Here is a 27,254-nt window from a genome sequence, read left to right as displayed (position 1 = left end):
ACTGAGTACAATCCTAACTGTTTTTCATTTTGTCCTGTAGCTACCATTCTGTCCCCCGGTGGTGCTGGCTCAGTGCGTGGAGAACGTGTGGACCACCTGTCGGTCCAACAAGAAGAAGCGCCACCTGCTGGAGGCCCTTTGGTTGTCCTGTGGGGAGGCGGGAATGAAAGTTTGGCTGCCGCTGTTCCCCAGGGACCACCGGAAGCCGCACTCGTTCCTCTCCAGACGCATAATGCTGCCCTTCCACATCAACATCTATCCACTGGCGGTGCTGTTTGAGGACGCCCTGGTGCTGGGGGCGACCAACGAGACCGTACTGTACGACGGACTGCAGGGGTCCTCTGAGCCACTGGAGGCGCTGTTTCCTTACTGCACAGTAGAGAGAACCTCCCAGATATACCTCCACCACATCCTGAGGCAGCTACTGGTTCGCAACCTGGGCGAACAGGTTTGTTTGTTTTTACTTGATTCTGATTGGACCGCTTTATGGGAAAACTCTAGCCTGACTATTGCCTTCCTACGCAAATTCACTCAATTCAAGTCTCATTTCACATCTCCATCTGGGTTTTCTCCCATTGACTTGGATTTCTCTAGTAGAATTTCTCTAGTGAACAGAAGGAGAAGTTGTGAACAATGACATTGATTTTCTTCGCCGTTATTGAAGTGTAGTCTGACTGTACTTTTAGCAATAGCAATGGAAGAAGTGAACGAAGTCGTTCAGTCTGTACTGGCTCCCAAATATTAAATTAATAGCTGCCTCATTCGGCTTAACACGTCTTTCTTTGCAGGTAGGGATGGTTATTTACAGTGCAGGGAATTTCCGGTAAGCTTCACAGTGTCGAACTAGGGGTAGGTGATGTGGATATAGTTAAGTAAGACCTTTTTATTACTTAATTTTTTTAGGTAACTGTATGGCTGTGAGTACATGACACCGCAACTACAGCCCAATACACACATATACTGCTCTTGAAAATATATCATTTGTATTATAGTTCTTTAGGACACCAGTCACATAAAGAAGTGTGATTTGTGTCACTAAACTGCACATAGTAACTGTATTTAATCATATTTTCAAATTTATTCATGCGCTCGTTAAACAAACAATGGAGAAGGTAGAAAAATAATCAGTCCCGACAATACAGACAGTTTTGGAGGATTTTAAACATCTTTGATTGAAATATATTGTGACAAGGATCAATCGAAATTCGTATTATGATAAGAAATTTATCTCGATGAAGGATGAACAATACAATGAATGCCCACCAATACAACAAGCTTGCATATGCCTGTATGAAACAAAGTGCTGAATAAGGTTGTGGTTTTTACCAGGTTAGGAAAATTTCAATATAGGACTAATTTTTAACATTTTATTTCCCCCCCTCAACTCCTAGGCTTTGATGCTGGCTCAGTCATGTGCCGCCCTCCCCTACTTCCCTCACGTCCTGGAGCTGATGGTTCACGTGGTGCTGGAAGAAGAGGCAACCTCACGGGAGCCCATTCCCGACCCTCTGCTTCCCACCGTGGCCAAGTTCATTACGGAGTTCCCCCTCTTCCTTCAGACCATCGTCCACTGTGCCCGGAAGACCGAATACGCTCTGTGGAACTACCTGTTTGCAGCCGTGGGAAACCCCAAAGACCTGTTTGAGGAATGCCTCATGGCTCAGGATCTGGACACAGCAGCTTCCTACCTGATCATCTTGCAGGTAAGAAAGAGGAAAACAACAAAACCAATCCCATTTAGCCTAAAACGAAAGTTACGTATGTAATCACAGTTCTGCGAATCCCGGATCTTAGGGATGAAATAGAACTTTTTTTTTTTTATGTTTGCTCTCTTGTCACCTCCAGAACATGGAGGTTCCAGCCGTGAGCCGGCAGCACGCCACTCTTCTCTTCAACACGGCTCTGGAGCAAGGCAAGTGGGACCTGTGTCGGCACATGATCCGGTTCCTCAAAGCCATTGGCTCAGGAGAGATGGAGTCTCCGCCCCCAACGCCATCAACTCAGGTCAGAGAATTTAATTAGATACAATGTTGTTGTTTTCTTTAATCGTACTGTTTTTTTATTGTTGTTGGGGGATTTTTTTGTTCTTGTTGTTTTTACCAAAATTTTGGATGATGTACATCTGAAAACATAAAACGGTCCTGGAAATAAATCCTTAAATGCTTGAATTTTACTGTGGGAAAACTGTACGAACCCAGATAAAATATTCTGATAACTTGTGGTTCAAATTCATAACTCATGTGAAAATCTTCCCTTCTCCTTACTGAATCATATTTTTATAAAGATGAACGTGGAAATAAAGTAGACGGCATGATTGTTTCTTCAGGAACCCAGCTCAACCGGCGGCTTTGAGTTCTTCAGAAATCGCAGCATCAGCTTGTCTCAGTCTGCAGATTCCATCACTACAGGAAAGTTCAACCTGCAGAAGACCTTCAGCATGCCCAGTGGATCGTCTGCTAAAGGGTACGGACCCAGTCTGGGTTAGCTTAGTAGCAGATGTTCACCTTTACCATCCAGTTGTTGTCACTTCAGTGAGTGTCTGTGGTGTCTGCTCTCAGTCGGGACGTGGAGTGTGCAGAGAACATGTACATCGACATGATGCTGTGGCGTCACGCCCGCCACCTCCTGGAGCAGGTGCGTCTCCGTGACCTCGGGTGCTTCTCTGCCCAGCTGGGCTTCGAGCTCATCGGCTGGTTGTGCCGCGAGAGAAACCGCGTGGCGCGGGTCGAAGACTTCGTTTCGGCTCTGAAGAAGCTCCACAAAGATTTTCTGTGGCCCTTCCCCGTCATCCCCGTGGGCAGCCTGAGCTCCCCTCTGAAGAACGAACGCTGTCGCAGCAGTGAGCAGACAGGAAATTTAGCTACATTTAACTTCCTCTTGCTCCTGTTGATGGTTTTTGTTTTTTCCTCGTTCCTCAAAGTGCTGAGCACGCAGCTGCTGAAGTCTCAGTCTGCAGACAGTCTGCTGAACAGCGACATGGACACAGCCCCGCCTTCCACCGCGACCGCCAACCACACCTGGATGGACGGGCTCGAGCAGAGCACCAAAGACATGGACACAGCCTCGTCTGCTCACTCCAACCAAAACTCACCGCAGACGCATGACGCCTTCCTGTCGCTGCTAACTAACAAAGGTAAAAATCTTTTCAGCCTGCTTTAAAAAAAACAAAAAACCTCAGGCACTGACTGTTCATGTCTGTCTCTGCGTTCAGTGGAGGAGTACAGCGTCGGCTCGGCTACAGACCTCACAGAGACCAGCTCAGTGGTGGACGGCGACTGGACCATGGTCGATGAGAACTCCTCCACTTTGAGCTTGAGTCAGGCCGAACTGGAGCACATCTCCATGGAGTTGGCCAACAAAGGCCCGCACAAGTCTCAGGTGCAGCTCAGGTGAGAAGTTCAGATTTTTATCTCAGTTTTATTTTTAGTTTCTAGTTGAAACATTTATGGGATTTAAACCAGAAGCTTTGTTTTCACGCCTGTCCCTTAGGTACCTCCTCCACGTGTTCATGGAGGCGGGCTGTTTGGAGTGGTGTGTTGTGATTGGTCTGATCTTGCGGGACGCAAACGTCATCAAGCAGGTGATCAGCTTCCTGGACAGCCCAGAGGTTCCTCCAGAGACTTCACAGAGCCTCCGAAACGGCTTGTTGGCCGTTGATGCCTGGGCCTCCACTGACTGGTGTGTTCATACAGCGGCTGCGCCTCGCAGATTTAGTCTGTTACATATTTCACATTTTGACACATCACAACTACAAACTTCAGAGTATTTTGAGGAGTTTTACACAAATGAGGGTATAATTGTAAAGAGGAAGAAAAGTTATATTTGCTAGGCTTCATATAGAGTTAGCGCTGTATTTAATAATGTTATACTATTCTGTAATAACCTATTTATATTAGTATTTTCTGGGAATTTATTCCAAGAAGTGCTAATATTAATTATAAATAAGTTAATAGAGATAATAGCAACAAATTTAATTATCAAAGTTAAAGTTCCTTGCACTCCTAATTTTGCAGCCAGCTTTGCCAGTTCAGTTTAGAAAAACATGGTGTCTTTCTTTGGACAAGTTCAAACAAAATCCATGGTTCCTGTAAAAACCTGTAGTAAAAGAATTAATTAAAATTAAACTTAAAATGTACATAATCAAACTAGAGAGGGTATTGAATCCCTGTAAATATGTTAATCACAGGTCTTAGTTTTTTTTATGGTAGGATTATTTCATGTATTTTCTTTTTCTCGTCAGGCAAAGCTTCGAGTCACACTCTGACACCTTCATTGCCTTCTGTGACTTGAGATGCTAATACATCCTTGTTAGCTAGCTAACTAGATTTTTTTCCTCTATTATTGCCTCAAAGCTAGATTCACAGTTCTTCTTATGTTTGATTATATTGTAGTAAGTTCCCTGATCATCCCCTGTATTTATAGCTCTTTCTGTCTTAAATTTCATTCAAGGTGGCATTAAAAAGCATTAAATTTGACTTGCTGAAACCTGTAGGTATCCCGTTCCTGTTTTCTCTCACTAACCCGTCGCTCTCCACTCTCCAGCCTGGGGTACAGACCGTTTCTCAACCTGATCCAGCCGCAGCTGCAGCAGCTGCTGGACTCGACGGTGGAGCAGGTGCAGCCCGAGGCGTTCCAGCCCGCCAACCAAAGCTGCAAGCTGGCCGCCTCTGAAGGCCCGGGCGGAGTCGCTGCCCCTCGGCCCGAGGACAGCAGAGGGGGGGCGGCTCCGCTCGGCCTGGCGCTGCCCGCGCTTGAACCCGCCGGAGTCTTTTCACGCCCTCCGCCTGAAGACTCTCCGCCTGAACAAACGGAGGAGCAGAGAGAGGAGGAGGGAAACTATGACTGCACCTTGTCCTGAACGCCAGGACCCATCCTGGGACTCCAACCTGTGAATTTTAGACTGAGGAAGCAGCAGCTGCTGACTGGAATTAGATTTTGCATCAGCATGTCTGCGTACAGAAAGTTCCTCTCCCTCCAGGTTCATACTTCAGTCAGTATTATTCTATCTTTAAATCCGCCCTTTTATTCAAGGTGTACTGAGCTACCAGCTGGCTCTGACATTCTCTAGCATTTCACCAAAATGTGCTGTGTGGAAAAAGGTCAGCTATGTTAGTTTTTACTCCTTCTGGAGGTGTTTGGAAGCTGCAGGGCAGCACAGAAAAGCACCAGGCTTCTTTTTTCTTCTTTAATTCCAGTAAATTCAAAGAGTTTGAGCATCATGCTACATTATTTAGCAGACTGCAGAACAAAGCTTTGCTCAGAAACCATGAGATTTGTCTGAGCCTGCAGCACGAGGAGTTTCATCCTTCCATACCTCATCGTTTTAGGATATTTTCATACCTTTTTAAATAACTGGACCAGCGAGATTATTTTTCTAACAACTATCACTCTGGAGTTTCCCCTGTGAAAAACACTGAGTTCTGCATAGCTCTGGTGTGTAGTATTGTCTCAGAAGGGAATCAGCGTTGTCCTGTTAAAGGTACCAGAATCCTGACCTCCCTGAACTCTATCGGCTGTTTTCTCAAACTTTCATATAAGCAAATTGGGCATAAAGCAGAACCCAAATTAGTTTTTAATAATAATAATAATACCAATTCATCCAGTCACTAATATGCTCTTAAAGCTGCTTTGCTTTCTCTGTTTCTATCAGTTTGTGGTAAATCCCTCCTCTGCAGTGTTAACAGTGAGGCATCAGTGTAAACTAAAGGGAACTGATCTGACTCGTCCTCTCCAGCGGTGCAGTGAGTTTGCTGCTCTCCCCGTGTTCATTACGTATTAACATGACGGGCGGCTGCGATCACTTGGAACTGATTTTATCGTATTAGTCCTCATTATTGCTGTTTATTTATTGGCATTATAGCAGAGTGGAGGTTTGTTTTTATGACTGAGAATGAGCTTAAATAATCAGACTGGTGCGTTGGCTGTCAATCACAGGCACTAAAAGGGTTTCGGCAGTATTATAATGTGCAATGCGTTTGAAATGTTACTTAAGCTTTATGTTTTTACGTTCTCCACCTCCTGTGTTTTCTCTTTATCGTAGACCAAAACAGTCTGTAGGTTTGCTTGTGTTGAAATCGTCGGCTCTCAAGGCGGTTTGTTTCAGAAATCTCCCATTGTCAGAAATCCCGTCTCAGAACAGAAAAAAGTGTCGCGGTGAATGTGAATCCAGTCCCAGCGGGCCCCAACCTCCACAGCCAAACTACGCTGCGACCTTTATCACACTTGAAAACAGTCAAACTCGACGAACCAAAGACTCCAACGTCCAGAGGCCTTCAGTTGAAACTCGACAGTCAATATGCAGAGGGAACCGAACCTCGAACCCATTCACCTGAACCAACACCACTCGAAACTGATGCTGACAGAATCCAAGACGGTTTCCTACGGAAATGAATATTGCAGAAGTTTTATGTTTGTTTTTTTTCCCTTCGCTGCAGGGTGACGGGGTGGGCAGTCGGCCGTGGCTTCCTCCCTGCTGTGTACAGTTTAAAAGTATTGCCTGTTTGCTCTGAGGGATATTTCGCCTCTGGGGGCAGCAGACAACCTGAATGCAGTGTAAAGACGACTCTCTTGTACATTTTGTCTTTTCTACTCATTGTTCAGTTTTCTACTATGTTTTATTTCCGTGTACATACAGACCAATAAATTATTTTTAAAATGAATATTTTGCCTTGTTGAACTCGACTCAACATTTTGTCATTCGAACTTGATTTGTTCTACTTGGATACGTGACCAAGAAAATAGGGAACTTTTAGGGAACATTGAACATTGCTCTTCATTCTCTAAATGTGTAAAAATAGAGACCTGGATCCCTAAAGATCTTTTCATAGCAAATTCCAAATTGAAATTTCCAGGTTTCTTTCTGCATTTGTAGTAAGAGTCTCAACATATTAATGTCTTATATTTGGGTCCCACAAATAATTAAACTCTGTTCTGACTTGGAGTTTAGCATAAGGCAGAACTACTGCACCAGCCCAAATATGACCAGAATTTATAATTCTCTACATAGCAAGTAGTAAAATTAATCCCTTGATATTTTTTATTGTGTTTTGTGGCTTAAAAAAACAAGATCCTGATGGTCAGTCTGTTGTATGGATAAAACCCAACATTTCAAACACATTGCAATGCCTAAGCTGCTGAAGGTCACGCATTATACATTTCTACGTTTTTCAGGGACATGCAGACGCCACGCAGGGCACTTTAACCCGGAACCTTTTCACTACCAGCCACGATACTAAAATAAAAACACAAGCAGACAAAGTTAGAAGCATTTTAATTTCTGTACAAGTGCTACTTTAGTTCAACCATTTTGCATATTGTAAAATCTCATCTTCTCAACAGATAGAAACCCAGTTAACCAGATCAGTCCCACAAAACAACATCACCGCTGACTGATAAGACTAACATTTGTCTTATTGGTGATGAAAATGACCCATCTTCCTGTTAACGTTCAGAACATTAAAAAAAACAAACATGAGCGAACAATTTAGGTAACAAAAAAAAGTCTTGAAATCAGTGACATTAAGACATTTCAGTGAGTACAGTTGATTTCTCAACGATGACAATAAAGCTACATCCAAGTGTGAGGTTGTGCAGAATACAACACACACAGACTCAGTGCTTGGTCAGTTTTATTACCTCATCGGCTCAAATTTTCAAAGTTCAATTTCTCAAGGAAACCTTTTCATTCGTCTTGCACAAGGCTTGTGAGCAGCTGTGGTCAAACAGTGGGAGCATCAGCAGCACAGGAGGAGGAAATGTCACAACTTTCATGTCTAACATTCTCGTATTTAATATCAAAACACCTTGAAATACTCTGGACCTCTGAATATGTTCACAGAAAATAAAGGAATGATTTATTTAACAGTTTGTTTATGCTTTCAAATCTCAACTAGGTCTAGAAAAATATTTACTTTCAGTATTTTTTCTTTAATACTGCATATGGACTTAAACTATTAACTAAATTAGTAGATGTTTGCCGTTTAAGTCCACCTACATCACATCTGGCGTCTAATTTTAACACAATAGATGGTCACAAGGAGAAAGTTGTAATGTTACCCAAGACGTCAAATATCAGAAGCTGTTTCCGACTGATCAGAGGATAACCCCAACGTTGACAAATCAACCTCATTTGGGTATTTTAATTGTCTATTTTAGTTTGTTTTTCCCACAAAGTGACCCGATTACACAACATACAACTAATGTTTGAATGTCTTCTCAATACTCTTCTCATATGAAATAGCGAATGTCATTTAAAACAGGATTACCTCTACCTATGTGGGGCATGAAATCAGTTTCAACGTGTGTTGAGGATTATGGTGGTGGCAGCATCATGGCAGAATGGTGCAAAGAAAGGAGCCTTTGAAGCAGGATCTTTCTTGTCTTTTTCTATGCTAATGTTCAACTTGTTTAAACTTTAGACATTGACAATGGCGTTCCAGAAGCTTCCACTTTCTTTTAGCCAATTCCCCTTCATCTGAAGAGGACAGTTTGGGTTAGATCACTGAAAAATGGGCACAGCTCCATGTTGCAGCTGGAAAATCATCCCAAACTTACATCAATGCTTCTGGAATGGATGTGCAGCGATTCCTGGTGACAACGGATTTACTTAAAAGCCAGGAAATTGTACACTTTACCTATTTCAGCCAAGAATAGTAGTCAAGAATGCAGACAGAATTGAGCCAAATGATAGTGGTAAAACACAAGAGATTTGTCCAAATATTAGTAGGGTGTATCCAATCCTTAAAAAAAGCCTCAAAATAAACCCAAGCTTGTGCACCCACTTCCTGTTTTTGGAATTAACAGAATAATTATGTTGTGCTATCAGGCCACAGCAAGAAAAATATGACTCCAAAATTCATGAAATCATTAAAACAAAAAAACTGAAATACTGATAATGAATTTAGGTAAGTTTGTTAGTATGTTTCAGGACTTTGTTATGATGAGGGGAAGAACAGAGCTTTAACTGTTCCAGAGCAGCTGGGTAAAACTTTTATCTCATTATGTTTCTATAAACCATCAAAATTTATTAATTTGTTGTTTCCATTCCTCAAATAATAGAATAAACTCAATCTGCTGCAGAATGCCATGTGTTGCAGGCAAAACAACTTCAACATGAACTTAGGGGAGAGATTTTAATCTCCAACATTTGCAGACCAACTAGAATCTCTAAAACTTTCTGTGCATCCTTTGAAAGCAGAAAACTTAAGGCCTCCTTCTGTCCTGCCATCTATTCTGCATGAAAGTAGCTAAATGAACAAAAATAAATCACATTTCCCAAAGTTTCATCTCGAATCCACCTCAATCACACCAAAGGTGGAGGCAACAGATCAGTGCATGATCTCTATGAATGCAGGACTTGATGAGATTCAGATCATTTAGTTTATAACTCTACAAAATCACCAGCTAAATATTAACATTCAATGTAGAACAGGTTTAATAACTAACGGTGTTGATCACTGTGTCTCAAGGTTAAAGCGGCTGTTAATAGCTGGGTTGTTGTTCAGACAGATGATCCTCCACAATTAGATAAAACAGAAACAACTTAAACAAAAACATCGTACAGGCTTCCTTTAGCAGCACCAGTGAATTTTTGGTTTACATTCACACACGCCTTATGTCCTCTAAAGTTTAATTATGGTCAGGTCACAGCAGGTTATTTCAAATTAACAACAGGATTTAAGATTTGCATATGAATGTTTACGGTCATTTTCGATGAGGAGCTGAAACAAGCCAACAAACATCCTGTAAATCTTTCTCGGCAAAAAAAATGAATCTGCATGACAAAGAAATGTCAAATATTATATGACAAGTCATATAATATTGTCATAGAGAAGCTCTTTATTCTCTATGACAAGTCATATAATATTTGTGGATTTTAACAAAATGCATCAGATCCTAACAATTACGCTGAATTATATGTGTTCCATAAAATATACGGCCATTTTTAGAAAGATAAAATTAAAAAGGAATATAATTTAATTTCTTAATTTCAGGAATATACAAAGTGAAAAATCTGCCACATAAAAATTTTAAGTAATGATTTTTTTACCTTGAATAACTGTGGAGCTACTTATTAAAAGTTGCAATCCATCAAATCTAAAATTAGTGAACAAATTATGGTAAAATAGCAGTCCACTAACGTGAGGAGCAAAGGAAATGAAATTAAAACAAAGAATGTTTTTGCTGTAGTGTTTCCTAATTAAATGTGCAAATTTGTATGAAGCTCACTAAACTTTCGCCGTTCTATTAAAGAACTTAATTAGATTATAACTAATATGCATAACTTCCTCGTTGCTTAGATTCATTTGGAGCCAGAAAGAGACAACAGAACAACCAAGTGGCGCAAAACAAATCCAGTTAAGGAAAAGAAAGTCACTGGAACTGCTGCAGACCCCATGAAGGCTAATCAGATTTAAGAAAAGTAACGTTAAAGCAAGATGAAATGTTAATAAGCATCACTTTGGTGTGGAACAGAACAGGAGAGCTTTGTTACTGAAAGACTCCAGGAGCACATTTTAAAAGAAAATAAAAACAAAGAAGGGATTCTCTTCATTTCTTTCTTCCTCTGTTAAATCCATCATCTGAATATCTTTTCAAGTGAACCTTTAGAAACACTGACACTTCGGTCAGTTCTTTATGATTTTGCTGCACGCCTTTTAAAAGCTTGAGCAGATATTAACATTTCTCATTTAAACCTGTGGATGCTGTTTGCTTTAAATCTGCAGGACAGGAAGGAACAATAAGCAGTTTCATGGTTAGTCGTCGGGATTTGCAACATATATTTGATGGAGTGCACGATTAACTCCTTTTGTTTTTTTCATTTAATAAAAAGAAGCTGACATGAGAGCAGGTTTGCGTCTCCCCGTCAGGACAGTACAGACATCTGCAGCCGATCCAGAGGCACGTTTAGTGTGACGGCAGCCCGGGAGGTTTGCTGGTAAACAGAGCGGCTTACACATGCGATGTGAATCAGCGCTTGCGTGTGAGAGGGACGAAACGTGAGGGAAGAAGAGTGAGAGTGTGGAAATCAAAGGAACAGCTGAGTACAAAAAAAAAGAAAGAAGAAAAATCAAAATTAAGACTCCTTTGTTTCACTAACCCAGTAAAGAGCACGAGGCTTGTGGTGGCCTGAGCGCCGATGCTGTTCAGTCAGCCGCTCAGCCCGCCGACACAGTGATGGAGGTCTCTCTCTCAGGCAGGGCGGCACGCAGCGCGGGTATTAGTGTAAAAGGCAGCAGATTCGTTCTCTGAGCTGTCTCAGTGGGCCGTCGCCGCTCCTCTGTTTCAGTAGCGATGTCCTCAGTACCGGTACATGTCGTAGGTACTGACCCAGGATGAGGGGAAAGCCCAGATGGGAAACTTCCGGAGCATTTCCTCCAGCTGAGCAGTCCGTCGGTCTTCGCCGAAGAAATAGTGCGTCGATATGGCAACGGAGATCATCCCCTCAGGGCCGGCTGGATCTGGTTCTGTGGGGGGCTGACAAAAAATAAAATTATGAGTCTCACGGCGCTGGTATGGAGGCAGGAACCGAACGCAAACCTACAGCTTCATCATTACACTGAGCTGCTTGCTCTTTATTCTCTTTTTGTACTTAAAGATAACCTATTATGATGCCTTGAACAGGCTAAGATAACTCTATCTCCATCACATCTTTTTGCACAAAATCCGTCTTTAATAATGAGATTTCAGTCTGCTTGTTTCTTCCTGTTTTGAGCTCCTTTCAGGATGAAAGTCACTTTAAATTCAAATAAGCTGCAGTTGGCCACGCCCCCCGACTCAACGTTTACATTTACATATAAAAAAGGCTGAAAACAATCTTTGACAAGCAGATGTAGAGCCTCCTGCACAACCAACAAGACTGCAGCAACTGGTTGGTTTCTGGATTGTAAGTCATCAATAAAGCACTTGTTTTTTCCAGCAGCCATTGTACAAAGTGGTAAAACCAGCTGACCAAACGTCATGGAGCTTCATTTGCTAGGCTGCTAGGTAACGGGCTGGGCTTTGCTTGGGTTGCTATGTGAGGGGCAGTGCCTGCTGATTTGTGACATCACATTAATAAGGTTTTTAAAATGGCTCCTTTTCCAGACACCAAAAAATGTTAACTCATTGCCAAAAACTGCTGTATGTTTTATGAAAGCGCTCTGCCTGTTTTTAGAAGCAAAAAAATGCAAAATGTGAATTTTGCATAACAAGTCCCCTTTAAAGACTTTCATGTGACAATAAATCTATGTATTTACACACATTTTTCAGCATGAGCTAATCCCCCACAGACTTTGCTAACTGAGGCCTTAAGACATGCTTGGTAGAAATCCAGAAATGTCCAGAACTTAAACAGTAAGAGCGTTCTCTGACAGAAAGTAGAACATCCGACTGTCAAACATGTAACACATTAAAAGTAGTTAACAAATTACCGTACTGAGATCATATTACTAATCTGAAAGGGGAGATCTTTAGGTCTTCTGACTCAGACTTGGGTGAGAAAATTGATACAACTCATTTCTTTTTACCACAGTGTTAAGTTGCTTTTGATAATTCCTTTCAACATCAGGCAACATTCAGCTTAATAGAGCATTACCGCCACCAACTGGTAAGAAAGTGTGAACCAAATGTTGCCAAAAAACTTCCCATCAAGACATATGTAGCTGATATTTGAAGTCAAACCTTCAGGGCTTTCTAATGACGTGCTAAAACAAAATGGAGGAATAGTTTGTCATAGACGGTACCTGTATTTCAAACCAAAAGGTCCATTTAGCGGCATCGAGGCCGTGGGAATAGAAGACAAAGTATTCTCCGTTCAGGTCAAACTGAGGCGTCCCGTCACCGAGAGACCAGGTGGACAGACTGGCTCCTCTGTGAGGCATCAGATACAGAGACATGTGGCTGGGCCCTGAGTGAGACATAAGGGACCAAAGGGCACACTCTCACCTAAAATGCTCACAAATTTCCAAAGAAATTACTAAATATTTTGTTAACACCTTCTCTAGTTCAGTTCTTCACTCTAATGTGCTTTTTACCTTTGACACTGAAAGTCATCTTGACAGTTCCCCAGCTCGTCTCCTCCTTGGACATAAGGCTGAAATCCACCGGAGAACCAGGAGACACTTCCGGGGCGGGAAGGTACCAGTTCTTCCTGCAAACACACCAAAGCTTTCTGTGGAGTCAAGCCGAGGACACGGAAACAAGCGGTGTGCGGTCAAGTCTGTCGCTCTGACCTGCTGAGGAACTTCACAGGCAGGAACCAGGGGTAACCGCAGAAGGGCCGGTCCTCTCGGCAGCGGGTTCGGATGCTGTCGTTGATCTCGGGGATCTGAGGAGTGATGTGCTGAACTGCGGTGAAGTCGAAGCTGTTGATCCAGATGCCAGAGTCTCTGCTCTCCACCTGGCCCTGCAGGTTGTGGAAGGTCCGAGTCGTATGCTGCAGAGAGACGGAGTTGCAATCAGGGGTGGAGAGTTTTATCGTGCAAATAAAATTTGTCCTGGCAGTTTTTTTTAAATATAATCTGTAAACAAATTTGCTTTGTGACTTTAGAACCTGCAGGAATATCCTCTTTGGCCGGGGGCTGTTTGGATTCCCGGAGTAAGGAAAGAAGAGGCCGGCGGACACCAAAAGGAACATAACAACGAACAATGAGCCCAGAGCTGCCAGGATCCACTTAGTGCTCCTCACCAAATAGACAAAATGCAGCTGAAAAAAGAAAATATGTGCAGTAAAGTAAAGCCAACATTCACCACAATCTTCTAAAAATCATTTTAAAAAACGAGGGCTTATTTAAAGCAAAGTAAGTAGAAATTTAAGATTTTCTGTTTGAAAGATAAAACAGATTCTTCAGTTAAACATTCTGGATTTCTGAATGAATACTTACAAAGTAAGAGGAGAGGAAAACGATTGCCAAAGTGACCAAAGAGGCCATCACCACCTCAGGGGGGATTTCTGTGCCGCTGCGGCCCATGATGGGGGTGAAAATCTCAAACACCACCCAGATGAGGAACATGAAGTGGAGATAGGGAAGCGCCAGGCCCAAAAGATACAGGCCGCTGTACTTCAGTGATGCTCCTGGAGGACGAAAGGCTGTTTGTGAGGAAGTTCAGCTGCCTTTTAATGTCTACATCCAAAAACCAGGCTGATTTTTTTCATCTCAGTTGTTTCTGTAGACCTTAATAAAAAACTACATCTCAGTTTGCTTAATTTTTTTTTCAAGACAAGTTCTGGCACCATTCATATGAACAACATCCCTCTGCAACACCCTATGTGGCATTTATGCATTTATGTGGCATAAATGCCACATAAACTTGACTAAAGTGTTGACAAAATGTTTAAAAAAAACATTGCAAGATTGAAAAAAAATCTAGGATATGTATTGTTTTGTGGCATTATACTCTAAGTCCTAATGTGACATTAAGTCAAATAGGACTGTAGTCAAATTTTTTTCAAAATAATGGCCACTGAAATGCTGCAATGCAGAAGGTCCTGCAGAAGGCAGTGAGGGAGCTGAGACGGTCATTTAAGAGCTTTTAACTGTTTTTAATCAAATCAAAGAACAATCCACACAATATCTGGAGTGACAAAGAAACACATGGCACTATCCCTCCCCTACATGTTGCTGTGCACCACTGGTTAAGCAGTTGAAAGATGGCTACTACACTTTTCAATTACAAGACAAATTCTGGTAAATTTGTCTAAACTAAGTTAGCGATACCTATCACTCTTCTTAAGGTGACACTGTTTTAAAACTACAGCTGACAAGCTGTGTGTTGACTGCAGGCCATAATTCACGTCCAAATCTGCCAGAGTATGAGAAGTTTTGTTCTTAAATATCACCGAAATGAGTTGCAAATGTTTACCTCTGTGTTTAAATTCCGTTGTCAGCAGAAGCCTGGTGACCAGGGGGAAGGCCACCATCAGCATGGGAACATAGGCTGAACACAGACCCCGCTGGGTGAGCCACACCAGGCTGCAGCACCAGAGCAGCAAGCTCACATCAAAATACAGATCGCCCAGCTCCACCAGACGGACGCCCTGAGTGAGACACACACACACACAACCACACGGTGCTCAGCTCTGATGTACCAATTCACACCTGAGAGGTTGGAAAAATATGCAGGCAGTTTTGGTTCAGAATGTTTCCTTCACTGCCACTTAGAAAACTCTAAGTTTTTTTTAAACTTAAGAGAGTTACTGGCTGCAGAAACTCATCGCTCGGCACGCTCAGAACCCTCCTCACTCAATCCTCCTCAACTTCGCCGAGAAGATTTACAAGAGAAGCAAGTGATGGATGGAACATTGCAGGAAAGAATTGTAACTAAGGTGTAAGAATCAAAAGAGAGACGTTTCAAACTGATCTGAGCTGAACAGGAATATTTAAGTAGCTTTTCAGTGAGTTATAAATGATTGGTAATATTCATCATATTGCTAATATTGCTATTACTTTATTATTATCATTATTAGCAGTAATAGTATCATTGCTTTATTATAATCAGTAATGTAAAACTAAGAGTTATTATGTATTTATTTATTGGGTTTTTTTCTAATTATATAATGATTTTTTTATTTCTTTCTCATTTATGAACCATATCAAGACTCCACTGCACATTTGGTTTTGTTTCTGCCTGTTCACCCAATTTTAATGCCTTTAAAAAAAGAAAACATAAAGCTATCTGAAAACTCACTCCGTAGTATAGGTTTTTGGCCAGTGTGTGGATGAGAATCATTTTCCCGGTGGCTGCAGCTCCATACAGGCAGATGGCAGCATAAAAGTGAGTGTACCAAAACATGGAGCGTCCCAGCAGAGTGATCAGAAGAGCAACAATGAGCACCAACAGCAGAGTGACGAACCAGCCCAGCACCGCTACACCCGTGGCACAGGCCAGGTCCCGAACATAACGCCCACCTTAAAGAGATTTAGAAAAATATCATAAGAAGAGAAACACAAACTGGTCAAGGGAATGACAGAACGTTTCTTCCACAAGAGATAACTAGACCTGCCTCGATTGCCGGGCAGAGACGCCTTCTTGGCTAAATACAGGAAGGTGGCTGCAGCAACCATGTAGTTGATGATGGTGCCAACGCGAGCTGGATAGGCAACGGCAATCACCCCCAGCAGGTCAAAAAACACCATGTTCCCATGGCGATACTCTGAGGAGTCCGCCAGCTTCTCTGACGTTACCAGGTGCTTCAAAACAGCCAAGATGTTGTCACCTAGAAGCAGGAGGAGCGTACAAAAGTAGTCAGCTCACAATCCAAACAGATAGTGTAGAAGTCCATGCATGTTATTTTTGAGAAAGAGGCAAATTAGTTTTCGGTAGAAAGCTGAGCAGAACATCTACTTTATAGCGTAGATGTGAAGTCGTGTTCACTGCATTTGGTCCAGGTAAATTAACAAACACAAAAAAAACGATCTAGATTGTAGTTTAGATTTCTCTCCTCTTTACTCCAAATAGGAGGTCTGAAATCAGAGAAACCCATTAAAGAGGTTTTCATGTTTCTTGTTAATCATCCCTGTGTTGATTTGATCCTAAGACCTTAATGACTAACCAAGTTCCCCTTGATTATTTCCACAATGTCATTCCAGTAGAAATGAAACCATAAACTCTGAATCTTCTGTTCAAATTGTTGCACCTCCTAGAAAGTTAAACTTTTTATCAAATTAAAGGTTGCTTTGTAATTAATAATTATGTATAAAGTTATAAAGGATGAATACATTAAAACGTTCAATGTAAATCAAACCAACTTGGCCATCTACAAACAACGCTGCCACAATCCTGCAACTTTCCTGAATATTCTCTGTAAAACACAGCTTCATATCCACATACTAGATTAATTCTGAAAAAAAAACAAAAAACACTTTCTCACATATAGGTTTTAAAATTCCTCAGATTTACCTAAAAAAATAAATGGAGAAAACGAGTCGGCGCAGGAGGGTGAAAACGCATGCGGCGTTGATTATATTGCGCAATGGCAGCACATCAGCTGATTTATGAGACAACAGAAAGCCACACAGTTTAGCACAGACTTCTGGTTACATCACGAAGAAGTGTGTAGGGGTGTGTGTGTGCGCGTTTGTTTGATACTTGTAATGGTTTCCGTTATCCTGCACTGCCTCGAAGTCGACAACCACGCATTTGAAACAAAGCTGCATTGTTCTTCTGCCTGGTAGGCTCGCTGTAGTCAACAACTGAGACTACAACATTTTCTTGTTCCTTTAGCTCTTTCTCTGTGTACCTGCAGCCACAGCTTCTCATTCTCAGAGTAAATAGCCGAGATTACAAAAATAACTACATCTTCGAGAATGTTCATTTTAATCAGTTAAACATGCTTCTGCAGAAATGCATTAGAAGAAACACAGATCCATTTTAACAACAACTACAGAACATAAAAGCACTTCCAGCTTTTCACTTTGTCTGCCTCCTTGTTTAAAAAAAAAAACCACACGCTAGCGGTGCATCGTCCTAACCCTTCACATTCTAGAGCTCTTGCTCCTTCACACACTAAAAATACACGCCTGCTCTCTCTGAAATCTTACTTTCCTCTCTCCAATAATTTATGCCTTTCAAGTTGAGCTGTTGTGTGGAGGAAGAGGAGGAAGATGCCCAGTGGTTGTTGAGAGAGATAGGATGGATGCCAAACTTCTTCGGTCGTTAGTGCTGACTGGCTGCATTTTCTGCTAAGTAAAAGCCGAACAAGTCAGCAGCACAGAAGCACAAAGTAAATGAGGTTTGTATCTTTTAGGTTCTCAGAGGAAGACATCAGAAGTCAGGGGCAGCACATATGAGCTGGAGTGATTCGTCATTATAAACAGCTTTAAGCCCACCAAATCCACTAGCCTGAGAACATATTATTGGTTATATTTTTGGATGGATAGAGGTGAAATCAGATCCATACCGGCTCTCTGGATGGAGTCTGTCAGTATTCTGTTGGCCGTGTCGTATTTGGTGTGATAGATAAAACCGTTTTCAATGAACGCAAGATCGATGCCTGTAAGGAAAAAAAAGGATAAAAATCAACGAATCCAACTGGTGCGTTTGAAAATGTAAGAGCTTTCATTGACTTCACAGATCATCTAGTTCTGCACTGTGGCTGGTCTTACCTGGGATGTTTCCGAAGTCCCTATAAATGCGGAAGTCTGTGTCAGAGGGAATGACACCGCTCTGAAAGACCTCCTGTCCGACCACCGAGGCGAAGGGGTGTTTGGCTGCATGAACGTAAGCCTGGACGAGCCACGGGTTCTCAGGCCCTGACGGTGATAACAATGCAAGAAACCCAAGATCGTCTGTTTTTATTGCGTCAATTATTGGGGCTCCACTTTGCTACTCTAATATGGCAAAAATTATAATAAATTTAAATTTACTTTAAATTTACATAATTTCTTTTAAAAACATAAATATTACCTATTAAACATTAAACCAAAATCTTTGTTGTTCCCTTTTCCCTTTGCTTTCTCATCATTTTAGACCTTGAATAACTAAACATGTGGCCGACTTACTGCAAATGAGTTTAAATCATAATGGCGCCTGGGAAGAGTATTCACAAACCTGAACTTTTTCATATATGAAAATGAAATATGGATGAGAAGGAAGTTCAAGGAAAACTATACACAATTTTTTAACATTTCTGGCACATTTGTGCAAAATTAAGCCCATTACCATCAACAGCTTTCAGAGTCACCTAATTAGTGAATAGGGTTCACCTGTGTGTAATTTCATCCGTGACTCTGCTAAAGAAAAGTCAAACGGCATAATCCTGCCACCGCCGTGATGCATTCAGGGTGATGTTCAGTTCCAAACTTTTGTACAACTTTCTCTCTGGTCAATCTGCTGCGTTCCTCGTTCTTCATGATGCCGTTTGTTCATTATTTTCTCCAGCAAACCTCTGGGGTTCACAGAACAGATAGATTTACACTGAGATTAAATTACACACAGGTTTACTCTTCATAGACTAGGTGACTCCTGAAGGTGACTGGTTCCACTGGATTTCATTTAAAGGTGTCAGGGGAAAGTGGGCTTTTTTTTTATATACCATAAATGTATGTGCTTCCTCATATTTTTTAAAATAAAACCTTTATAAAATACATTAAGGCTTGCAGCTCTAAAGGGACACAATATGGAAAAGATCAGAGAAAAGAAAACATTTTGAAATGTTAGAATAAAGAAAGAGCAGCACAAATACTGTACATGCGTGTATATTTTAAACACGTCATAAATTGGAAGAAAATCATCAGTTTCTTAAGTATAAATCTTTCCATACCTGTCTGGAAAACAACTTCCTTGCCGCCAACGCCTGCAGCCTCCAAGTTAATGAAAGCACGAACTTGTTTGGCCCAGGGATGCTGGGTAATAAAACCATGACTGGCCTGAGATTAAAAAAAATAATTTACAAGAGGGAAAGATAGAGATAACTGAGACAAGAAAGACAAAACACGGCCAAATGGCTTAGAGTTAGTGCCAAGTTTTGCCACTCGTGTTGATCATTTCACCTGCAGGACATTTTCCTCGGCTCCATTGAAGAGGAAGACAACGCCGTGGTGGAGAGGAGTGGACTGGTTGGCCAGAGAGTGGAGGACTTCCAGCATCACAGCGCAGCTCACCGCATCATCACTGGCACCTGAAATGAAAAGATGAGCTCATGTACTGCAGGAACAAAAACAACTAGGCAAATGTTTATACTAGAAAACAAATGCAGGAAGCCCTTCATAAAAAAATGGGATGCAACTGTATATCATGCAAATAACTTGTTTTACGACAGACAACAAGGATGGGAGGTGATAACTGAGACGCGCGGGACAAAGACATGGCCAGAACAAGTTCAGCTAAAACCTACAGTGTGTATCGTCATCAGGAAACAAAGGAATCAGAGCAGGAAGAAAGTGAAGCAGCATGTGACAAGAGCGTGTGATTCAGACAGATTAGACCGACAAACGGTAAGGAACAAAAGTTAAGAAATAAAAGGGGGAAAAAAAGTGAAGTAAAGATCCGATGCATCATGTGCTCCAGCTTTCTAGAGTGAATCTGTGTGTTAGGAGGTGGGGGCAGGGTGAAGCTGGTTAACTGAATGTCTGTCCTGCTTTCTGCCACTAATTTATTGCTCCTCATTCCAGAGAAGCTCTGCTCTCTACTACACAGATACATAAAACAGTGTAGTAGACAGTTCACGTGCGTGCACTGGCTCTTTGTTCATCTTTATTATTATTAGAAATCCCAGGGTATCAGATTTTGTGGACTGTGTGCTCCTGATGTATATTTATTTTTCTGGCCCACACCTATTGCACGTATTTTTTTCCCCCCACCACTGAAGTTGTGTTGATCTAAGAAACTATTGTTTCTTCAACTTGCTCAGAGGGTGTGGAGGGAAAAATACTGCAGACTTCTTGCCTGGTAACACCTCGATTTCTCTCCACACTCAGAAAAAGGAGTAAGGTTTTCTGATTAGATGAACCTCCATCGTCTCTACCTGCTTATCCTTCGAGTGTCAAGGGGGTTAGTGGAGAGGAGACTGCAGTGTCTATCTTCAGCAGAATTGGAAGATGATTTTTTTCATCCCATGCATTGAGTCTCCATAACTATAAATAATCTGTCCTAGTAGTATTTGGCCTTTTTCAGTAAAAAGCTAATAGATGCATACCAAAAGTGCTTTGGCATAAGGTATATGCAGCTGTAGCTCAGTGCTAACACATAAACACAGAGGTTAGTTTGGAGGCTTTTATTGTAGCACAGAAAGCTGAAACTGAAACTGGGAGACATTTTAGATATCCAAAATAAGCAAACAACTGAAACAACAAATAAAATGGATACTGAATCTCTGTACACAATACCGGCTTCAAAAAAGGGGCTAATTGAAACTAATGTGCCAGACTGAAGCCCTTTGTCAACCGGTTTTTGGCAGAAAGAGGGAGAGAGACAAGAAAAACAATCAATCATTCAAATACAAAGTATCAAGCTTGTCTTAAGTTATTATGCAGTTATGCAATTAATTATCAGTTACAGCAACAAGCATAAAAATACATAAATAGAGACAAATAAATATTTGGATATGTGAGGTTTATTCATGTTTTTATCAGTTTAGATATTTAAATAAAAATGAAAAAATAAAATACTAATAATTTCTGAAATTTTTGTTCAACCACTCATTCCCATCCCTATTTAAGAGGACGGCATAGGACAACTTCTGAAATACCCTCCTTAATCTTTAGGTGTGTCTCGTTAATCAACGGACATTTTTAATCACACATTAGTCTCGGAACGTAGAAGTGCGCTGAGACAGGACGGATTACTGAGCTAAAGTTTTTTACACCCCGACGGTTCTCAATAGATCAGGTTTTAAAGGGATCGGCAGGGACCGCACCTGTCAAGCGTTTAACAGAAAGTAAAAGACGTGTATTTTTTGATGCATGTCTGATTGTGCCAATGTGCGTTTCCCATCAGTTTTGGAAAGAAAACAGACCAGCTAATGAGTTTGTACCTGGGCTGTTGGCCACGGTGTCAAAGTGACAGTTGGCGAGCATGAGGTGCTGGGCTCCACGTTTGGGCTCGAGCTTCACTGCGATGTTGGTGACGCGGTCGTAGAAACTCGTGAAGCCTCCTAGAAAGTCAATGGAGAAGGAACCGGTGGGGCGCTGGACGTCCACGGTGACCTGGTGAGGCCCCGCTGCCGTCCTCGCCCGGATGTCCTCTATCTGCTCCAATAGGTAGCCCACCGTCAGGACCTCGTTCTCCTGGCTGCCGACGGGCCGAGGGCCGACGCCGGTGATCTGCTCCAAGTGTCGCCTAAAATAAAAGAGGAACAAGAGAAGAAAAGAGAGAGGTCACCATCAGGCATGAAAGGTCAAACTACTGCTCAGCTTGCTGAAATAGAGGCAGACTTTTCAGCAAGTCTGCCTCTATTGTTTATGTGTGTTTGCAAAATAAACGACCAGAAGCAAACCTTTTAATTCAAGCTGTGTCTGACTCAACATTGTGCATTACGACAGAAAAAACATCCTAGAAACTGTGGAAGGATCTCATCACTCGCTATGAACAGAACAGTTAACTGATTTGTGTTCATCTCCATGATAAACTATGAAACAGAGGCTCCCATCATAAAAACAACTGGTTTTGAAATTAAAGTTAAAAAACGATTACCTGAGCTACATCCCGATTTGCTTCACGCTGATTATGGTAAGACTTATTTCAATATAAACAAGCCAAAAAGTAACGCTAAAATGTTCATACGTACAAGAAAATGGAAAACTTGATGTTTCTACTTATATTTTTGCCTAAACAAATAATTATGGCTCTGTCAGACTCTGCCCACACCGGTACAAATCCTCCCAGATACAAGCAAGGTAATTTGCTGCACCTACAAATAAACCTCCCTCATCAAACCGTGGGAAGTGAAATGCCATATTTCATCGCCTTCTATAAACAAAGTGTCAGAAGTTGATGTTACAGTTGCTGCTATGTGCTCTGCAGCATTTTAACAGTCCGAATTATATAAACTGGGACTTCCAGATTGCAGACAAAGAAGCTCATAGCTCTAAATCACTTCACATGCAGCACTAATTTATGCAGTGAGCAGCTAAATGATGGCAAATTCTTCTGCCCAGCACATTTTAAAAGCTCAACTCCAGCCCTGCTGACCTCAGATTTTGTGCCATAATCCCTGCAGCCCCCCACCCCTTCTAAATGGGGACTAAAAAACTGCACAGAGAGGCACTCTGATCTTTTAATCTGAAAAATGTCGCAGCTGCTTTTAATAAGCGAGATGCTTAACATGGTTTTACGCAGCCTGCCTGTTTTGTTGAACTGAAACAAAAACCAACAGCTGAAACATTCAGATAGGACCCGCAGTGCTTTACAAAAGTATTCACAACCCTTTAACTGAAATGATTAATCACGATGAATCAATTACCAAAATGATCGCTTAATTGTTAACTGGAATAAAATGACTCAAAATAGGCAATTTACAAAAAAAAAAAAAATCATTAGCAGTAATTAAGCCAAAACTGCACAAAATATATATACACTTTGCATTTAACATAACACCTTAGTCTGCAAATATGTTTCAGCCAAAACTCCTCAAGTGGAATAGTTTTAGCTTCACCCTAAAGTCACTAAAGGTCACTAAAAGAGTGCTATGCTGTTGTATTTCAGGCAATAAAATTTTTATATTCTTAGTTAAAACAGGAACTTTTTTTTTTGCATCATTTAATATATTTCTAATGTTGCATAAAAAGTCTTAGGTGGTTAAATGAAAAATTTGTAGAGTGCTTTTGATCTGATTAATCAATTAATCATCAGAAGAATATAATATATAGTAATCATTAGCTGCAGTCCTACACTAGAACCACAAACTTCAGCATAACTTATTAGGGTTTGCTGTACTATTACTACTACTAACAGAGTAGTACTTCATTATGGAGCGGAATGAAAAGGAAACAGAGCTACATTTGTATTCAGGTCTCCCTCTGTAGAAACAAAATTCAGTGCAGCAGCAAATCTTTCAGCGCATGTCTCTTCCAAGTTTGCATATCTACAAAATAGCAGTCAGATTATGTAAAGAGCATCTGTGAATATAATTTTCAGGTCTTACAGCAGATGACTTTTTTTTAAAAAAGGGATTTCAGTCTGGACTTTGAATGGATTCTTCTGCCACATAAATCTGTTTTATTCTGAACTCTTCAATTGTAGCTCTGGCTGTGTTTGTCCTGCTTCAAGTCACTGCAGTTGCAATTCTCCTGAAGTCAATGTTCTCTTTAAGGAATGCCCTGTTCTCAGCTCCATCCGTCTTCTGTCAAGTTTGATAAGATTTCCTGTACCTGCCGCAGTAAATCATCCACACAGCATGTTGCCACCACCATGGCATCATGCTGGTGATCAGGGGAAGTGTGTTCAGTGTTACTTTCTTCCCTGCATAACCTTTGTCCACATTTGCTGCGTCTCCTACGAGGCTTGTGGAGACATTCAAACAGGATTTACTGCCGTTCTCTTTATTCAATTGCTTTTTTTCCTTTGCCATAAACCCAGATTTTTCAGAAAAATAAATGTCTTGTCAAAATATTTCCTCATCTAAAGCGGTGAAATTGAGCCTCCAGAGTTACATAGTTGTGACAAACTCTTCCGATTTCCGATTAAAAGTGATTTTCAAAATGTTCAAAGTTTTTTTGGGGGGATACTGTTTTGCCACCTAGCCCTACTTTAAACATTTCGACATCTTTACCCCTGAACTATCATTTGTGTTCCTTTGTCTTTCGTCTATTCTCCAACAAAGATCCACACACAACAGCTGTACTTATACTGACAATTAAAGAACAGCCAGACAGACATTTGTCTTTTGCATTTACAAAAAACTGCATTCCATGTTACCCTGGAATGCAGTTGGTTGCGCCACAATTTATCCAGGGGCAATACAATAAAGTGGGAGGGGTAGACACGAATGCATGAAACACTCTCCAGATTTTGTTTGTAATAATACCAATAATAGCCAAAAGTGTTGTAATTCTTACATGCATCATTTTTTCTTATTTCAAAATTATGCACTACTCTTTGTTGGTTTATTGCCTATGTCATGATACCAATAAAATACAATAAACATATTAGATTTTCGGGTGTATTGCAAGATAAAATGATATGGACACCTTTGCACGGCTTTATGTGTGTTCACATTTAGGTTATACTGTTTACTATTAATTAAATAAGCTGTGAAGATTATGACTTTTGCAGTTGCTAAATATTTGATGTTTAGCAATGATTTGCAACGCCACCTATTATATTTCCCTCCTATAACTTGCTGCAAAGATACTTCCTGCTTATATGACCAATCTTTGGTTATATATGTGACAGATTAAGGTAAAAGGTTGTTTCATCATTTTTCTACCCCGTCTGAAGCCCTTTTACCCTGTAAACACCTGTCCTCCCCTCTGCAGCTATAAGGTAAAGGTGGGCCCGGAAGAGAGGATCAGCAACACTTTCTGAGGTGGGTCTTTTAACTCGGACAAGAGGAAATGTTAACTTTATTTAAACATTAATATGACCTGGACTAAGCAGCAAACACACCTTGCTCTCTCCGCGTTAAACTCTCCGCTCGGCTTCCCGATGACAAGCTGCTGCAGCGACAGATGAACGAGTCCCCACAGCAGCAAAACAAACCCAGAGAGCAGCGCAGCCGCCAGTCCTTCCCGCAGTAAGAGCAGCCTCACTTCGGGCTTTCTCTTCGGGTCGCCGCTGTAGCCGTTATCCCCGCAGTTCCGGCCACAGGCTCCATCTCCGTCCTCCGCGCCGTAGCGCGGAGTCCCGGGGGGTTTTATTCTCCGGACGGCCGTGTCGCTTTCCATTTTCTCAACCAGCCGTTCATCTGCAGCGCACCGAAGCGGTTTCGCTCGGACGACCGACGGATCGCAGTGTGGGACAAATCGAACGGAGGGGGAGGGCGGCGCACGAATGCGCGTCAAAAAGAGGCAACTAGTACACTACTCCTTCTGTACGGGAGATAACAATAAAAGACTAAACACTATCAAGTTCTGGCAAATGTTAAGATATTAGAAATCTCACTTCAACGTAAAATCGATACTTGGTGTTCTGTGTAAACATAAAAAACACTTGGGGAAGGTATGTTAGTTAGTTTTCCACCACAAATTTGGTGAGACAATTTTGACCTCTTCAAAGTTTGTCATATAATATCTTAAAACCTAACTCTGCTTTTAACGTTTGCAACTTTATCCCTGACCTTTCTGCTTTGTTCCTTGATCTTCATGTTAAAGTTTTTTGTCTACGTTTGTTGTTTTCTAACAAACTTCCGAGGCCTTCTCAGGAAAGCGGTGCTTATTCTGAGATCCATTTATGTGCAAATGGGCTCTGTTTGCAAATGAGTTGAATTGTAAAAGCAATTTGGTTAAAGTACACTACAATTAAAGGTAACAATGTAAAATGAGACAAATATCCATAGGAATCCAAATTATATTTTCAGAATTTTGTTTGAAAGAATGAAAAAATACATTTATATGTCACAGATATGAGCTACTTTGTTCAATTCTAAATATCAATAAAAAAGATTGAAGTTTGTTTTTGTAAAGTGACAAATTGTGAACAGACAAGGAGTTTGATTTTATGACATAAGCCAGTGGGAATTTACAGTGCTTTGCAGTTTGTTGCATAATGTAACCACAAGATTTGCAGAGTTACCACTAATAAATTGCAGTCATGGGAAAAAAGAAAAACTGACGTAAGGAGTAAAGGGGTAAGATTTAAAAGTTACAATTCCTCTTGGTCTTGTGGATGACCACACAGGCTGCACAAAGGACACACAAAAAAATAAAGCTTAAAAAGAAAAAAAAAAACTGAATTTAAAACATTGATTATTTCACAATGGAAGATAAAACACAATAATGGTCAGTAATAATTAATCAAAAAAACAAATCTGTATAAAATGACAAAACCCACTTAACAAACAGGCTGGAGTAAAACACTGTTGCACTGTCCAAAATACCAAAATACTAGTTAATGTGGTATTTTGGACAACAAAATAAAAAAGACAGATGGGGGAAAACGTAGGTTTCCAAAATACACCGGTATGTGTGTGTAAGACAGCTACCATGTTCATATGGTAGCTGTCCATATGTGTCCGAACCAATATGGCTCATTAGCTTATTCACTATGAAGCATAGTGGTGGTGGTAGGCTCATGCTGTGCGGATTTAATTCTACACAATTAAGTTTTCAGTAATCACAAAATTAAGGGCAAAGTAAATGGTCCTACAATTACTGACCAACTTAATCCAAAATTAAATTACAGACTGACGTGTGTGCAAGGGATCAACTTTTATTATTAAATAAAATGTCCTTGTCACTTTTAGATAATTTTTCTTTTTTAACGCCCTCTGGTTAACAAAGCTAACCTCATAAACATAAAGAATTTGTTGTAAATACGACAACAATATACAGTAACGGTATTTATGATATTGGGTGTTTTCTTTACGATTTCTTTAGTACTTTTGGAAACAGTTCGGGGCAAAACTGTATTCTTATGGGCACTTAGTCACGTAAAGTAAGCTTTACGTGCCGACCTTTGAGTTAGCATGCTAGTAGCAGCTAGCGGATCAGTGTTTTTATATATATAAATTTAGAGTTGTATCTACGTACTCTACTTCCTCTTTCAAAATAAAAATTTCTGGTTAAATAATTACAAACGTTTTTTTTTATTTCGTTAAAAAAATAAACAAATAAAACAACAAGTGAAAAGGACAAATACATCCATCAAAAAGCATATTATGCAAAGCTAAGTTTTTTCCC

The 27,254-nt window shown here is 40.9% G+C and overlaps 2 protein-coding genes across 3 annotated transcripts in view; one reads left to right on the top strand and one right to left on the bottom strand.

The window, feature by feature from the left end:
* ric1 (RIC1 homolog, RAB6A GEF complex partner 1) overlaps window positions 1–6,659 on the top strand; it is a 28,477-nt gene extending 21,818 nt beyond the window's left edge. For both annotated transcript variants that reach the window (XM_023338874.1, XM_014470500.2), the window contains exons 19-27: window positions 41–448; window positions 1,392–1,703; window positions 1,846–2,004; window positions 2,327–2,463; window positions 2,559–2,839; window positions 2,921–3,133; window positions 3,212–3,389; window positions 3,490–3,678; window positions 4,543–6,659. In XM_023338874.1, the coding sequence (XP_023194642.1) occupies window positions 41–448; window positions 1,392–1,703; window positions 1,846–2,004; window positions 2,327–2,463; window positions 2,559–2,839; window positions 2,921–3,133; window positions 3,212–3,389; window positions 3,490–3,678; window positions 4,543–4,858 (2,193 nt within the window). In that variant the 3' untranslated portion in view covers window positions 4,859–6,659. The remainder of the gene's footprint in view (window positions 1–40; window positions 449–1,391; window positions 1,704–1,845; window positions 2,005–2,326; window positions 2,464–2,558; window positions 2,840–2,920; window positions 3,134–3,211; window positions 3,390–3,489; window positions 3,679–4,542) is intronic.
* A 594-nt stretch (window positions 6,660–7,253) lies between these two features.
* Window positions 7,254–25,363, bottom strand: ermp1 (endoplasmic reticulum metallopeptidase 1). The gene is made up of 15 exons (XM_005803768.3): window positions 25,024–25,363; window positions 21,452–21,756; window positions 19,470–19,597; window positions 19,241–19,346; window positions 18,084–18,230; window positions 17,879–17,971; window positions 15,983–16,195; window positions 15,667–15,887; window positions 14,842–15,016; window positions 13,863–14,053; window positions 13,532–13,684; window positions 13,212–13,414; window positions 13,014–13,129; window positions 12,723–12,886; window positions 7,254–11,475 (listed from the first exon to the last, which is right to left on the bottom strand). The coding sequence occupies exons 1-15, from the start codon at window positions 25,299–25,301 to the stop codon at window positions 11,299–11,301; spliced, it is 2,670 nt and encodes an 889-aa protein (XP_005803825.3). The 5' UTR covers window positions 25,302–25,363; the 3' UTR covers window positions 7,254–11,298.
* Between the last annotated feature and the right edge of the window lie 1,891 nt (window positions 25,364–27,254).

The sequence above is a fragment of the Xiphophorus maculatus genome, chromosome 8 (assembly GCF_002775205.1).
Source record: "Xiphophorus maculatus strain JP 163 A chromosome 8, X_maculatus-5.0-male, whole genome shotgun sequence".
Taxonomy (NCBI): Eukaryota; Metazoa; Chordata; class Actinopteri; order Cyprinodontiformes; family Poeciliidae; genus Xiphophorus; species Xiphophorus maculatus.
This window is presented reverse-complemented; position numbering and strand designations above follow the sequence as displayed.

What these genes read in the sequence shown, in the direction of transcription:
- ermp1 (XM_005803768.3), bottom strand. Translation starts at nt 25,301, where the DNA reads ATGGAAAGCGACACGGCCGTCCGGAGAATAAAACCCCCCGGGACTCCG. An exon ending in CACCGTGGCCAACAGCCCAG is followed by an intron (nt 19,598 to 21,451) that starts GTACAAACTCAT and finishes TTTTCATTTCAG; the next exon opens with GTGCCAGTGATGATGCGGTG. An exon ending in CCGAGGAAAATGTCCTGCAG is followed by an intron (nt 19,347 to 19,469) that starts GTGAAATGATCA and finishes TTTTAATCTCAG; the next exon opens with GCCAGTCATGGTTTTATTAC.